At 48.1% G+C, this 12482-nt stretch overlaps 1 protein-coding gene across 1 annotated transcript in view; it reads left to right on the top strand.

The window, feature by feature from the left end:
• PLEKHA6 (pleckstrin homology domain containing A6) overlaps positions 1 to 4418 on the top strand; it is a 128420-nt gene extending 124002 nt beyond the window's left edge. Inside the window, exons 27-28 of the mRNA XM_079938187.1 lie at positions 3583 to 3706; positions 4385 to 4418. Coding sequence (XP_079794313.1) covers positions 3583 to 3698 — 116 coding nt within the window. The 3' untranslated portion in view covers positions 3699 to 3706; positions 4385 to 4418. The remainder of the gene's footprint in view (positions 1 to 3582; positions 3707 to 4384) is intronic.
• Positions 4419 to 12482: the final 8064 nt, after the last annotated feature.

The raw sequence follows: 12482 nt of genomic DNA, 5'->3' as shown, positions 1-12482 counted from the left end.
AGCAGTTGTTGGTATACCTGGTGTGCAGTATCTGGGAAGATGCGGCAATTTTAAGTTTGTATGTGTGGCGTGATGTCATTGCAGTGTCTGTATTGGGTAATGGTTGTAGATACATATGTATGGGTGCATATGCACGTGTGTTATGTGTGGGTGGAGGGGAAGTTTGAGTACAAATATAGGAGTGTGTCTGTGTGTGCAAAATGTCTATGGGTGTTGAGCGGAGACCCATTATTTATGAGTACAGATGACGTTTGGGAAGCTGTTGACGTGAGTGTACAATACACGGGTGGAGGTAGTGCTTATGAATGCACACATTCACGTGTGATACTTCCTGTGCAGCATGAGGAATGAGAAAGAGTATTTGTGTATATGTCGCGCACAGTGTATGTACTGCACATTTGTGAACACACACCTGTGTGTGCAGGATGGAGGGAGCACAGCCTCATGAATGGGAGTACATGTGACCGATTATGCCTGCAGATGTGGTAGCACTTGTGAACACACAACTGTAATAGCACATCTGTCCAATGCCTATCCACTGCATATGTGAATTTATTTTGATGGATATATTCCTAATGTGTTTAGTATTTTTCTGACTTCTTAAAGAGGTTATATTTAGCAATCAGTCTTTCTTGCTGTCACTCATTTAGTATCATTATAAACGTCCTTATTTCGCTGACCTCTGTGGAAGGGATGCACTTGGGGGCTGTAATCCATACAGATCTGTTTGTAGCCCTGCTAAATGCTACCAAACTGTTACACATTTTTTTGGTAATAGATCTTTATTAGAGTATAATTGCTTCACAATACTGTGTTAATTTGTGTTGAACAAGAAAGTGAATCAGCCATATGCATACATATGTCCCCATATCCCCTCCCTGTTGCATCTCCCTCCCACCCTCCCTACCCCACCCCTCTAGGTGGTCACAAAGCACTGAGCTGATCTCCCTGTGCTATGCTGCTGCTTCCCACTAGCTATCTATTTTACATTTGGTAGTGTATATATGTCCATGCCACTCTCACTTCGCCCCAGCTTCCCCCTCCCACCCCGTGTCCTCAAGTCCGTTCTCTATGTCTATGTCTTTATTCCTGCCCTGCCACTAGTTTCGTCAGTACCAGTTTTTGTTTTTTAGATTTCATTTATATGCGTTAGCATACAGTATTTGGTTTTCTCTTTCTGTCTTCACTCTGTATGACAGACTCTAGGTCCATCCACCTCATTACAAATGACTCAATTTAATTTCTTTTTATGGCTAATATTCCACTGTATATATGTGCCACATCTTCTTTATCCATTTGTCTGTTGATGGGCACTTAGGTTGCTTCCATGTCCTGGCTATTGTAAACAGTGCTGCAATGAACATTGTGGTGCATGTCTCTTTTTGAATTATGTTTTTCTCAGGGTATATGCCCAGTAGAGGGATTGCTGGATCATATGGTAATTCTATTTTTAGTTTTCTAAGGAACCTCCATACTATTCTCCATAGTGGCTGTATCAATTTACATTCCCACCAACAGTGCAGGAGGGTTCCCTTTTCACCACACCCTTTCCAGCATTTATTGTTTCTAGATTTTTTGATAATGGCCATTCTGACCAGTGTGAGGTGATACCTCATTGTAGTTTGTTTTTTTTTTAAATAAATTTATTTATTTTATTTATTTATTTTTGGCTGCGTTGGGTCTTCGTTGCTGCGCATGGGCTTTCTCCAGTTACTGTGAGCAGCGGCCGCTCTTTGTTGCGGTGCGTGGGCTTCTTGTTGCTGTGGCTTCTCTTGTTGCAGAGCATGGGCTCTAGGCGCATGGGCTTCAGTAGTTGTGGTGCACGGACTTAGTTGCTCAGCGGCATGTGGGATCTTCCCGGACCAGGGCTTGAACCCGTGTCCCCTGGATTGGCAGGTGGATTCTTAACCACTGCGCCACCAGGGAAGCCCCCTCATTGTAGTTTTGATTTGCATTTGTCTAGTAATTAGTGATGTTGAGCATCTTTTCATGTGCCTCTTGGCCATCTGTATGTCTTTTTTGGAGAAATGTTTTAAAGTTATTTTGTCTACTTTTTACAGAAGATTTTCTCTCTTCAGTTGTGCCTTATATAGATGTCAGTGGGCCTCTCAATTCCTCTCTCTCTCTCCTGATTTTCCTGTTTCTAATCTCTCATGGGCTAGAATCTCAACAAGTCAACATATATCAGAATTGTGTATAAATAAGAGTAACTGGACTCCAAGGAGCTCTTCAATGAATAAATTGTAAGAGCTTCACTGCATGTACATTGTAACATCTATTTGGCTTCCTTGAGATCTTCCTTGCTTAGGTTTTGATTTTTTGACTCTTTTAAAAGTTGAAGTTGCCAGACAACTTAACCATTATCTGTGATACGGACATGCACACGAATGTGTGTTTTGAAAGCATTTGTGTATGTATTTGTATGGCAAGTTACAAGTGTGTTGGGTCATGTGCAAGGTACAGGTTCAGAAGTGCCCATACACACACATCTGAGTTACGTGTGCTGAGTAGAAAGGTTTCATATTGCTGGATCCCATGCACGGACTGTGGATCACTTCCTGTCGGGGAGAGCCCTGCGTGTCTTATGTATGTATGTGGGCGTGTGTAGATATGCGTGGGGCTGCATTGGCCCTTTCTCTTGTGCAGAGGCCAGGGAAGGGGATGAGGTCCAGGGTAGGGTGGGAGCAAGAGACTGGGAAGTTCAATGCCAGGATCCCTCTCTTGGGGGAAACACAGTGTGACCCTGGCTGAGGTCTGGTTCTTCTCTGAGCCTGAGTGAGGATGTTCTCTCACAGCTGCACCAAGGGTGCACAAGGGGCCGGAGACGGTGCAGAGCTTGTTCCTAACAATACGACTCCCCTTTCCTTGTCCTTCATTTTGCTGTTCTCAACGTGAAATAATAATGATAATAGAGTAAAATCTCATTAATTCTAATGTCAGCACTTTAAGGCCTTTAATGATCTGTTTAGGGGTGGATTGGAATTTGCCTTTCCTGGATTGATGAAAAGAGATATTAAGTGACTGTGGGGAGTCGTTTCTGAACCCTCCAGCCTAAGTTAACCGACTGGCTTGAAGCCAGTCAGAAACCTCTGTTTGCATGGAATTGATAAACATGGTGATCACTTGGATTGAGTCCTTGAATGAGGCCTGATGATTCGGATTAGTGTGATTTTACTGCACTATTAATCATTATCACTAGCGATATCACTGCCTGTGAGGTGCCATCCCTCATTCTGTTCCACAGTCGTGGAAAGGTACGTGTATCTCTCCCGGTTGCAGGGATGGAAGCGGAGCCCTGGGCTCAGAGGGGCTGGGCCTCGCCCACAGTCACACTGGTTCTCAGCAGAGCCTGGACTGGGCCAGGGCTCCTCTGGGGCCCCATGCTCTCCTCCATGGCGCCCCTGGAACCAGGCCAGCTCTGCCTCAGCTTGAACAAGTTCCCAAACTCAGCTGTCCTGCTTGCCTCCTGCCTTTTGCTCCCCGCACCGCACGGAGGGGGGCCTCGCTTGCTCTGGGCGCCCAACCTCCCTCCTCCCACCCCCGGCCGCCCCTATTCACTTCCCTGTTCATTTCTGTTTCCAGTGCAATGTGCCACCCCAAGCCCTCCCACCTCCCCTGCCTCCCCGGCTCCACCAGCCAACCCCCTATCGTCTGAATCCCCACGGGGCGCCGACAGCAGCCATGCCATGCGGGTCTGAGCTCTGACGTAAGCACTTTTCTACTGTATTTCATCCAGCCCAGGGAACGGGGACCCCTCCCCTCACCCCCACTGAGCCATCTGCACCGTCTTGTTCCATCCGGCACTGCTTCTCCCCTCACCCCAGTGCCCCTTGTCGCTCTTTCCCTTCCATCCATCTGCTTGAGCCCGCAAGCGTCCCCATGCAGTGCCGGGCTAGGGCCGGCTGGCAGGGCCGCTTCTTGGATGCTGCAGTGCCAGTGGCTTTGCTTCTCCAGAAGCAGATGGGAACAGAGCTGAGGCCTCTCCTGTCCGCTGTCTGAGGGACTGCCCTGACTCCCACCCCTGCACTTCCTGTCGGCCAAGAAGCCGGCCATCTGTTGAGATACACAGCAGTCCTGCCTCAGAAGCTGCTTGTCCCAGATCTTAGTTCTCCCAGATCACTCCCAGATCTTACTATAAATTAAAATAGCCCTAGACGATTCTAGGCAAAGGCTGTGTCCCTTCTTTCCCCCTAGCACGCAGCTGCTCAGGATCAGGCAAGTGAACAAGAATTGACTTCTACTCGTTCGTTCCCCTCTCTCAGGGTTGAGGGGGTGGGCGGGTTTCCACAGGTTTTTGCAAGGCAAGACTTCTCTCTGGGGAGGGTGGGCTGGAGGGTCTGCCCCTCTGTGCAGCGCTTTTCTCACCCGTGTCTCTCTCCTCCAGTGCAAGCCCTGGCTGAGGCCAATGCCGTGAAGCTCCACAGAACCACGTTCTGAAGCCTGCCTCTGCCCATCATGGCCCCCTGGCCCCCCCCCCCCGCCCCTGTGCTCCCATGGGAATGCCACAGAGAGCCAGGCTGGGGGCCGGGCTTCTGCCGAGAGGAGCACAGATGCCTCGGTGTCCACATACCCACGGCGCCCGGCCCTGAAGTCCTTGCTGCTCAGACGGTGGTCCTAGGCCAGGGCGTGAGATGGTGGGGCGAGGAGCGCCATCCTATCTGATGCCCACGGCACAGGGAGCCTAGGTCTGGCTCTAACTGGGGTTGTGATGGCCCTACTGGAACACTCCCTGATGGAGAAGATGCCCTGGTGGGGAATGCGCCCTGGGCTATCTTAGGTTAGGACTCCTCTCTTGACACCGAGAATGGCACCCACCATCACCCCCTTCCCCCATCACCCCCGCCGTCCTGCCCCAGCTGTGCCCAGGGTCTTGGCACATCTCTGCTTATGGGTACTCCTTTGGGGTCCAGTGGAGACTGACCACCCTGCCTGAGCCAAAGACAAGATGATGAGAGATGGGGAGAGGCTCCTCGGCTCCCAGAAGACAGTGCTGGCTGTGGATAGAGAGAAGCAGGTCTGTGCAGTGTCTGAGGGCAGGTTGAGAAGGGTAGCAGAGAGAGAGGGGGAGGTCTCAGGACAGTGGGAGGAAAGGGAAGCAGCAGGACTCATGCGCAAGTAGGAGGAGGAGGACGGAGATGAGAAGGGGTAGGGGATTGGTTTCCCCAGGGTGGAACCTTAGGTTAGTGCCAAGTACAGTGCCAGCTGTTGGCTCTGCTTCTCCCACCTCGTCCCCAGGATCAGCGGGGCTGCCAGACCGAGGTCCTGCCATGGAGCACACTGCTGTGGGTATGGAGGTGTGAGCTGAGGGCCCGGGCAGCAGCAGTCTGGGAGATGGCTCTTTCTAGGTCTGGGCCTGGTTCTGGGGTCAGGAGCAGAGAGAAGGACCTGTCTTACGGAGGGTGTGGTCAGCCTTGGGGCCTTTCCTAAACATTTCTGTGACATTATCTTGTCTCCCTTCCCCCTGAAATGTGCTGTGGGCCAGCTGAGCGTGTGCCCCGGAAAGAGGGCATGTGGCCTTAGTCTGGTAGGCCAGATTCTGGGGCCCTACGCTGCACCCAGGCATCCCAGGCATCCCAGATGAGGACAAGCTGAGGTTGTATGGAAGGTCTCCCTTCTAGCTTGGCTCACTCACAACCCACCTACCCAGGGAGCCAGTAGTGGAGTGACAGAAGCAAAGCCCATTCTCCCTATGCTCCACCCACCTTCAGATGAATGTAGCCAGAGAGGATGGAGGAGAGAGAGTGAAGCTGAACAACCTTGGCCCCTAGGCCTTCTCTTTGCCAGAGTTGCTGCCCAGAGACTTCATTCTGACCTCCAGCGGCCCCAAGAATGATTACTTCATCTTCCAACAATTCCTCTCCACTCCTTCATGGCTGGGACAGTTATGGTTCATATGCAAGTAAAGTTGACAATTCACTCAACAAATATTTATTGAGCACCTTTTATGTACCAGGCACTGTTCTAGGTGCTTAGGATATTCTCATGCTTCTGAGGGTTTACAGACGGGATTCCACTTACCTTCACTTCTAGCAGGTTTTTTGAACATGACCCTTGGCTGCAGTTCCCATCTTCAGCACAGCTCAAGCACCCCAAACCTGTCCTCCCCCCGCACACACTGGCAGGTGGGATTGGCTCCCAGGTAACCGTCTCTCCCTTCTCCATCTTCTCCCACACCTTATCCATCCATAAGAAACGGATTTTTCGGGGCCTTCCATGCCTTCCCCTTTCTTTGTCTGTGTCTCCTTTTTTTTTTAAGTGATATTTTTAGAAATACATGTAAAATACCAAGGGTTAATGTCTGCCCCTCTGCCACCTCTCTCTCACCTCTTATTTCATAAAGCTGGCTCTTTATGTTGCTTTACATGCCTTAATATATGTTTTATGAAGATTATACATATTATAGATGTATATGTAATATATATATATATATTTGTTTGGATGTCTGATCCTTTACTAGAACTCCTGCCCAGGCCCATTTTCTCTCCTTTACTTTCCACATCATTCCTAGCATACTGCGGCCATACCCCATGCCTTTTGATCCAAAGAAGGGGAGAGGAAAGACTTATTTTAAGACAGATCTATTTTACGCTTTTGTTATAAAAGCAAATCTATTTTCAAAATGTGCAATGTCTGAATGGAATTGGCAAATGATGTGAGGAGACTGGGATGGCTGCCTCTAGGTCCAACCCTCCACCCTTCCCTCCTCCTCGGCAGGCAGCTTCCTTCCTCCCATTCCTCAGTCTGCAAAGGGCTGGTCCCCAGAGCTCACCCAGAGAGGATCTTGCCAGGGCAGGACATTCTCTTGCAAGTCCTGGTCTAAGGATTTGATTACACTGTCAACTTTTGATGACTCTCTAGGGTTATTGGGTGTGAACCCTCTTCGAGGAAATGTTTACAGTTGTGTGCACAAAAGTACAGCCTTGCAGGCACACACACCCCAGATGTGCTCCTGGACCACCTCCTTTATCACCCTGCTGGAAAGGGCAGCCTACACCAAACAGCACTGAGAATGTCAGTCTATTCTTTGATGGACCTAGAATATGGTGCAACAGCCAAAGGAAACGGGTTGGCATCACGGGTCCTTCGGGGCAGATACATTCAAGTTCCTTGGACTTCTCACACTCCTTTTCACTTGATCCCTCACTGGTCTGGGTGACACCTATGGCATCTGTCTCCCTCTGTGACCTTTCTTCTGGGGGCCGTTGTTAAGGGGATGGTACCCCAGTCTGGCATCCAGACTGCGAAGTCAGCCCGGAGGGTCCCATGGACAAGGTACATCTCAGACTTGCCAAGGACTTTCTTGCTGCTGGGGTCCTGAGCTAAGCCAGCTCAGCTTTCCAGACTGCTTATCGACTATTGAAGTGGGCAAGGGGCTCTCGCCTTGCAAGAATTTGGGCAGAATGGATGTCTTTTGTCCAGATCTGGAATCAAGGGTTTTGGAATCTAGCACAGAGCTCCTGGCCAGCATGTGAAGCCTGGCTTCCCACTTTGGCATTTGCTGGTACCCTATTCCCAGCCTAAAGCAGCTTGCTGTGAATGAAGGGGGCCTAGATGGAGGCCCAGGGGGAAGTAACCGACCTGGTGACAGCCCTGGTTACTAATCTAGGGCCTTCCCAATTAGCACATTACCTCCCTCATCGATAACCAAGAAGCTGTAATCAAATACTGATACTGTCACTTTAGAGTTTTTCTGAGGTTGCAAGCTGTGCGCACTTGCTCCCCTTGGTGAGAGGGATCCTCTTGGAGCAGGGCTGACTATAGCAAGACAGAATTAATTCCTTTCCCTTTAGGTACCCCCTGACAACCTGGCAGCTCTTAAAACTAAGGAAAATATGAAATATACATATATATATATATACACACATATATCTATTTATGCACATATTGGGGCCAATTTGATTTGCTAGTATTAGACAATAAACCGTACAAGGAAATTTATGACTCAGTGTCTTTATTTAGTATAAAAGTGACCTTAGAAGAAGAGTTAAGATTAGATAAACAGAGGGCATCTCTGTCAGGGGACCAAACAGCCGTACCAGCCCCTTAGCATCTTTCTAGCCAATGAGCCCCTCCCCAGGGAGGGGCCATCCTGACTGACGGGGGAGAGCTTGCTTCCCTCTCAGCAGCATTCTTTTTAGATATAGGTACTGAAGCACCCAGTGAGTTCTGCATTTGTATCTTGCAAGTTTGTATAAACCCTATGCAGGGAATAAATGGTTTGTACAAGTGGTGTGTCTCTGGCACTCTGTGTCCGTGTCTGCCTGTGGCTGGCCTTGGGGTCCATGAGTGTTTACGTGCTTGGCAGAAAAGCGGAGGGGTATCTGGGGCCATCCTTCCCTGACTAAGAGAACTGGGTTCAGAGCATATGCACCACCCATTCCCCCCATGCCTTGGGCTGTACATCTCAGCCTCCCCAGGCAGGGATCCTGGAGTTCTCAGAAGCATGCCACCTCCCCATGAACTAGGGAATGATGGTTTGTTGTCGACACCACTGTCATCTTTTTGATCCAGGTGACCCCAGATCAAGGTTTGTCCCAAGGTCCTGTACAATGGAAATATCAGATTCTTCAGGCCCTGGAAGCGTCCACTGAAGGTGGGGGCGGGGAGGTGGTATCAGAAAGGTTGCCCAAATTCTTTTCATCTAGCCTCAGTGTTTTGGGGTCATTTCTCTTGGCAGGTACTCAGTGGTTATCCCTTATTGACACTCAGTGTGAAGGACTTTACCAGAGCTGCTCAATTTGAAATGTTTGTGAGGAGTGAGAGTCAAGAAGCCCTGTGAATTCTATGGGCCGGGGTGTGGAGAGAGGACGTGAGCCCAGGACAGCGGCAGGCTTCCCTGGGCTTCTGCAGGATGTCTGGGGAGAGGAGGAGGCATTAATGGTTTAAGAAAGAGGATATAGGAAGGCAAGCTTCTTGTAATTCTTGATTAGCCTCAGTCTGGTTCTAATGGCTGATTTTCAATTCTGGACACCTTCTCATCCCTAAAAGGCTAGTGGAGTAGGTATTTTGTATCTATCATCTATCTACCTATACTTTTAAAAATAAGTAAAATGACTGGATTTTGGATTTTGTAACATCCCCGGGAGAGCTATAAACCTTGATGTCCTTTGTGAAGCAGGGAGAATTGGGACCAGATACAGGCTCAAGATAGACCTTTAGAGCTGGAGGAGGTATACTGGAGAAGTTGTCAATTTCCAGGACCTGGCTCTCTGTCTGCAGCTCCCCCTCTAGGCCAAAGCCATTGACTTGGAGAGGAGGCGGAATGTGAGAACACAGGGCACTGCTGGGTGCTTCTTTCCAAGCATGATGCTCCCAGGTCCCTGGCCGCTCCACCCTCTGGCCCAGATCAGCCCTTCAATCAAGCCAGGCTGGGGTTGCAAAAGGGGGCAGTAGTCAGGAACTATAAATGAAAAAGCAACTAGCAGAATGCCCTTTAAGGAGTAGTGCTCTAACCATGTGGTCGTATATTTATTCTTGAAGAGAAGCATGCTAGGGTCAGGCGGCAGCCAGGCTTCAGACCCTGCTGCTGACAGGGAACGGGGGCCATGCCACATGCCCCCTTATCTCTAAGCCTCCAGTGCAGAACTGGCTCACCCCATTGCTGAGACTGATGGAGGAAAGGAGATGCCGTGCTCAACTCCTAGCCCCGCTCCTTGCTAGCTGCATGAAGATTTGGACAAGTCACTAAAATTCTTGAGTCTCAGTTTCCTCATCTGTGAAATGGGGATATTAACTGCCATCTTATGGAGCTCTCAAGAAAGTCAAATGAAAAAATGGATGAAAAACCCTTTGAAAACTCAAATTCATTTACCAATGAGAGGAGTTGGTGGTGACACTGTGTTGGCCCCCTGGCTGCCTTTAGGGACATGATGAGGGAGGAGGGAAAATGTTTCCCAAGGTCTCCCCTTTGCTGGTTCCGTAGCCTTCACTGGAGGACGTCAGCAGGGGCCCTGTTGTTCAGCCATCTGAGGCGTCCTCCCCCTGCCCACTTCTATTCCTCCAGCCCCAGGGAGTAGCTGCACTATGCCAGCCCTTCCCCACGTTGATCAGGACAGGCTTTCCAGGGCCTACGTCCTCCTCCCTGGAGTTGCCCCCCATGAAGGGGGCCCCTCTCCAGGAAGATGGGCTATAGACAAACCCCTTGGGGCCCAACTCTGGTGCCCAGTGCTGTAATCTGAGAATCAGATGAAGAGACCCCAGATTCAGGAGGGTTCAGTTCTGAGCTTACAGGTGGGCTCCATTGTTAGGGGAGGTATTGTTAGTTGCTATTTTATATTCCTGTGGGAGCAGTTTAAAACCACAATTAAGAGGAGATCAGAAGTCTTTCACATAACAGCATTCAACAGTGTAAGAATAATAGTAATATTAATAACAGTAATTATTATAACTATACTAGAATAATAAGAACAATGGCTCGTTATTTACTATGAGCCAGGCACCTGGTTCTATGCACTTCACATGCGTTTACTCACTAATTCTCATTGTATCTTTACGTGATAGGTACTATTATTATCAAAGGAACTGAGGCACAGAAAGGGTGAATAAAATACCTGTCTCATGGAGCTAGGATGAAGCCCAGGGCGCTCTGATTTTATAGCCTGAGCTCTTAACCTACCAGTTTCAATGGGGATGATACCGCCCCCTAGGGGTGATTTTGGAAATTTTCAGGGGAGCTTAAGTTGTCTCAGGGCTAAGGGGGCAAAACTCTTACTGGCATTTAGTGGCTGCACTGCACAGGGCAGGTTTCCAAAATAAATAATTGCTTTCTGTCCTGCACAACTTTAAAATGTACAAATGGACTAAACCCACTACCAGTATGTCAGTCATACTGGAATTCATAATAGGCCTACCAAGTTTTTATAAGCTAAGTTTTTTTTAAAATAAGTTCTATGAATAACTCAGTAAGTTAGGAGATGGTTATTATGGAGAAGGCTCTTAAGTGGAATAAAGACGTTGTCTCAAAATTGTTGAATAATCTACTCCACGCATTGTCTACGCAATGTATTCTAACACTGCAACTACTGTATATTTGGTTCCAATGCAGTAGGGTCTTACTGAATAAGCAAAGAGGCTGACTGAAAACAGTTAACAGAGGAGCTCTGAGAGAACCAAACATCATTAGAGCAAAGACACTTGAAATGCAAGGGGTCTCCTTGGATCTCCTCAAGAAATGTTTTTAGAAATTATTTCATATTATTGCCTCCTTTATACTTTTTAAGTTTTTTTACAGCCCAAAGACGAACACCTATGTTGTAACAATTATATGTGGAAATGTTTTGGGGAATTTGCCTGTTGTTTTTCTATTTTTCTCTGACACTGTCCCAAGGATCCACATTCAATTTCTCTAAACGGCTTATATCACCACTTCTCTTTCCAATCCATCCTCTCTCCCCCATTGCCTATTGGAAATCTATGATCTCCAAGGCCTTTTAAGGTCGCACAGACTGAATTTTGCCTCAACACATGATGGCGTTTCAAAACACAGATCTATGTGTCTGTGACATGTCGCCACTACCCCACCCCATGTGGTAACATGGGGAGCTATTTAAACGACACACACAACAACGCAGTTTGGGGTTGGTCGGTTTGTTTTTTGGCTGGGCAGCACGGCTGGTGGGATCTCAGTTCCCTGACCAGGGATTGAATCCGGGCCATGGCAGTGAAAGCCCTGAACTCCCTCAAACTCAGTTTGTTTGCATTCACATGGCGTTTCCTCAATGTCTCCACCTTGCCATCTATAACTTGCTTTGCTATGTTATCTCTACTTCAGTGAAGTTTATTTCCCTCTTTTTTTATATGCAAGGACCTCTGATCTGTTTTTACTTAGCTAACATTAGTTTTTATTCTAGTATTCACTCCCTACTGTTCTTTCATTTTCTTTTATGGAGAGAGGAGTTATTGGGGTTTTTTGGAGGGGTGGTGGTATATAATGGTGGTCTATTTCTCTTAAGTTCAAACTTATTACAAGTAGGTGCAAGCAATCTGCCTACTTACGTCTTCTGTTAAGTCTTGCCTGAACACATATACTGAGAGACATTGTGGTTTTTTATAATTTTTTCTTCTTTATTATAATTAGCTTTGAGGGTTTTTTTAATGATGTATGTAGACTGGTCATATCATCTATGAATTGCACTGCAGGATAGAGGGGACATTACAGAGGGAATGCTGGCTCTAATGGGATTGAGAACCACTGCTCTACAATGAGAGAAAGGATGTTAGGAACTGTCCAGCTTCTCTTTTTTTCAGGCCCACAGAGGGTGGAAAGGATGCAGCCACATCTACACAACTGGTGGGTGGATTAGAACCAGGCTTCCTGAATCGTTGTCCAGTCCTACCCTAAGCCTAAATTCATCTTTCATTTTCCATAGCTCAACTTCACAGTCCAAAGTTGGGCACTGCTGGAGGAAAGGAGGTCGAAGCCCTCCGTGTCTAACTCCCTTGGGACATTTTTGCCCTAGATTCAACCGAATCTGGCGCTCTCC

This window comes from Stenella coeruleoalba (assembly GCF_951394435.1).
Source record: "Stenella coeruleoalba genome assembly, chromosome: 1".
Classification (NCBI taxonomy): Eukaryota; Metazoa; Chordata; class Mammalia; order Artiodactyla; family Delphinidae; genus Stenella; species Stenella coeruleoalba.
The sequence above is the reverse complement of the archived record's forward strand: the minus strand, read 5'-3'. Positions and strand labels throughout refer to the sequence as shown.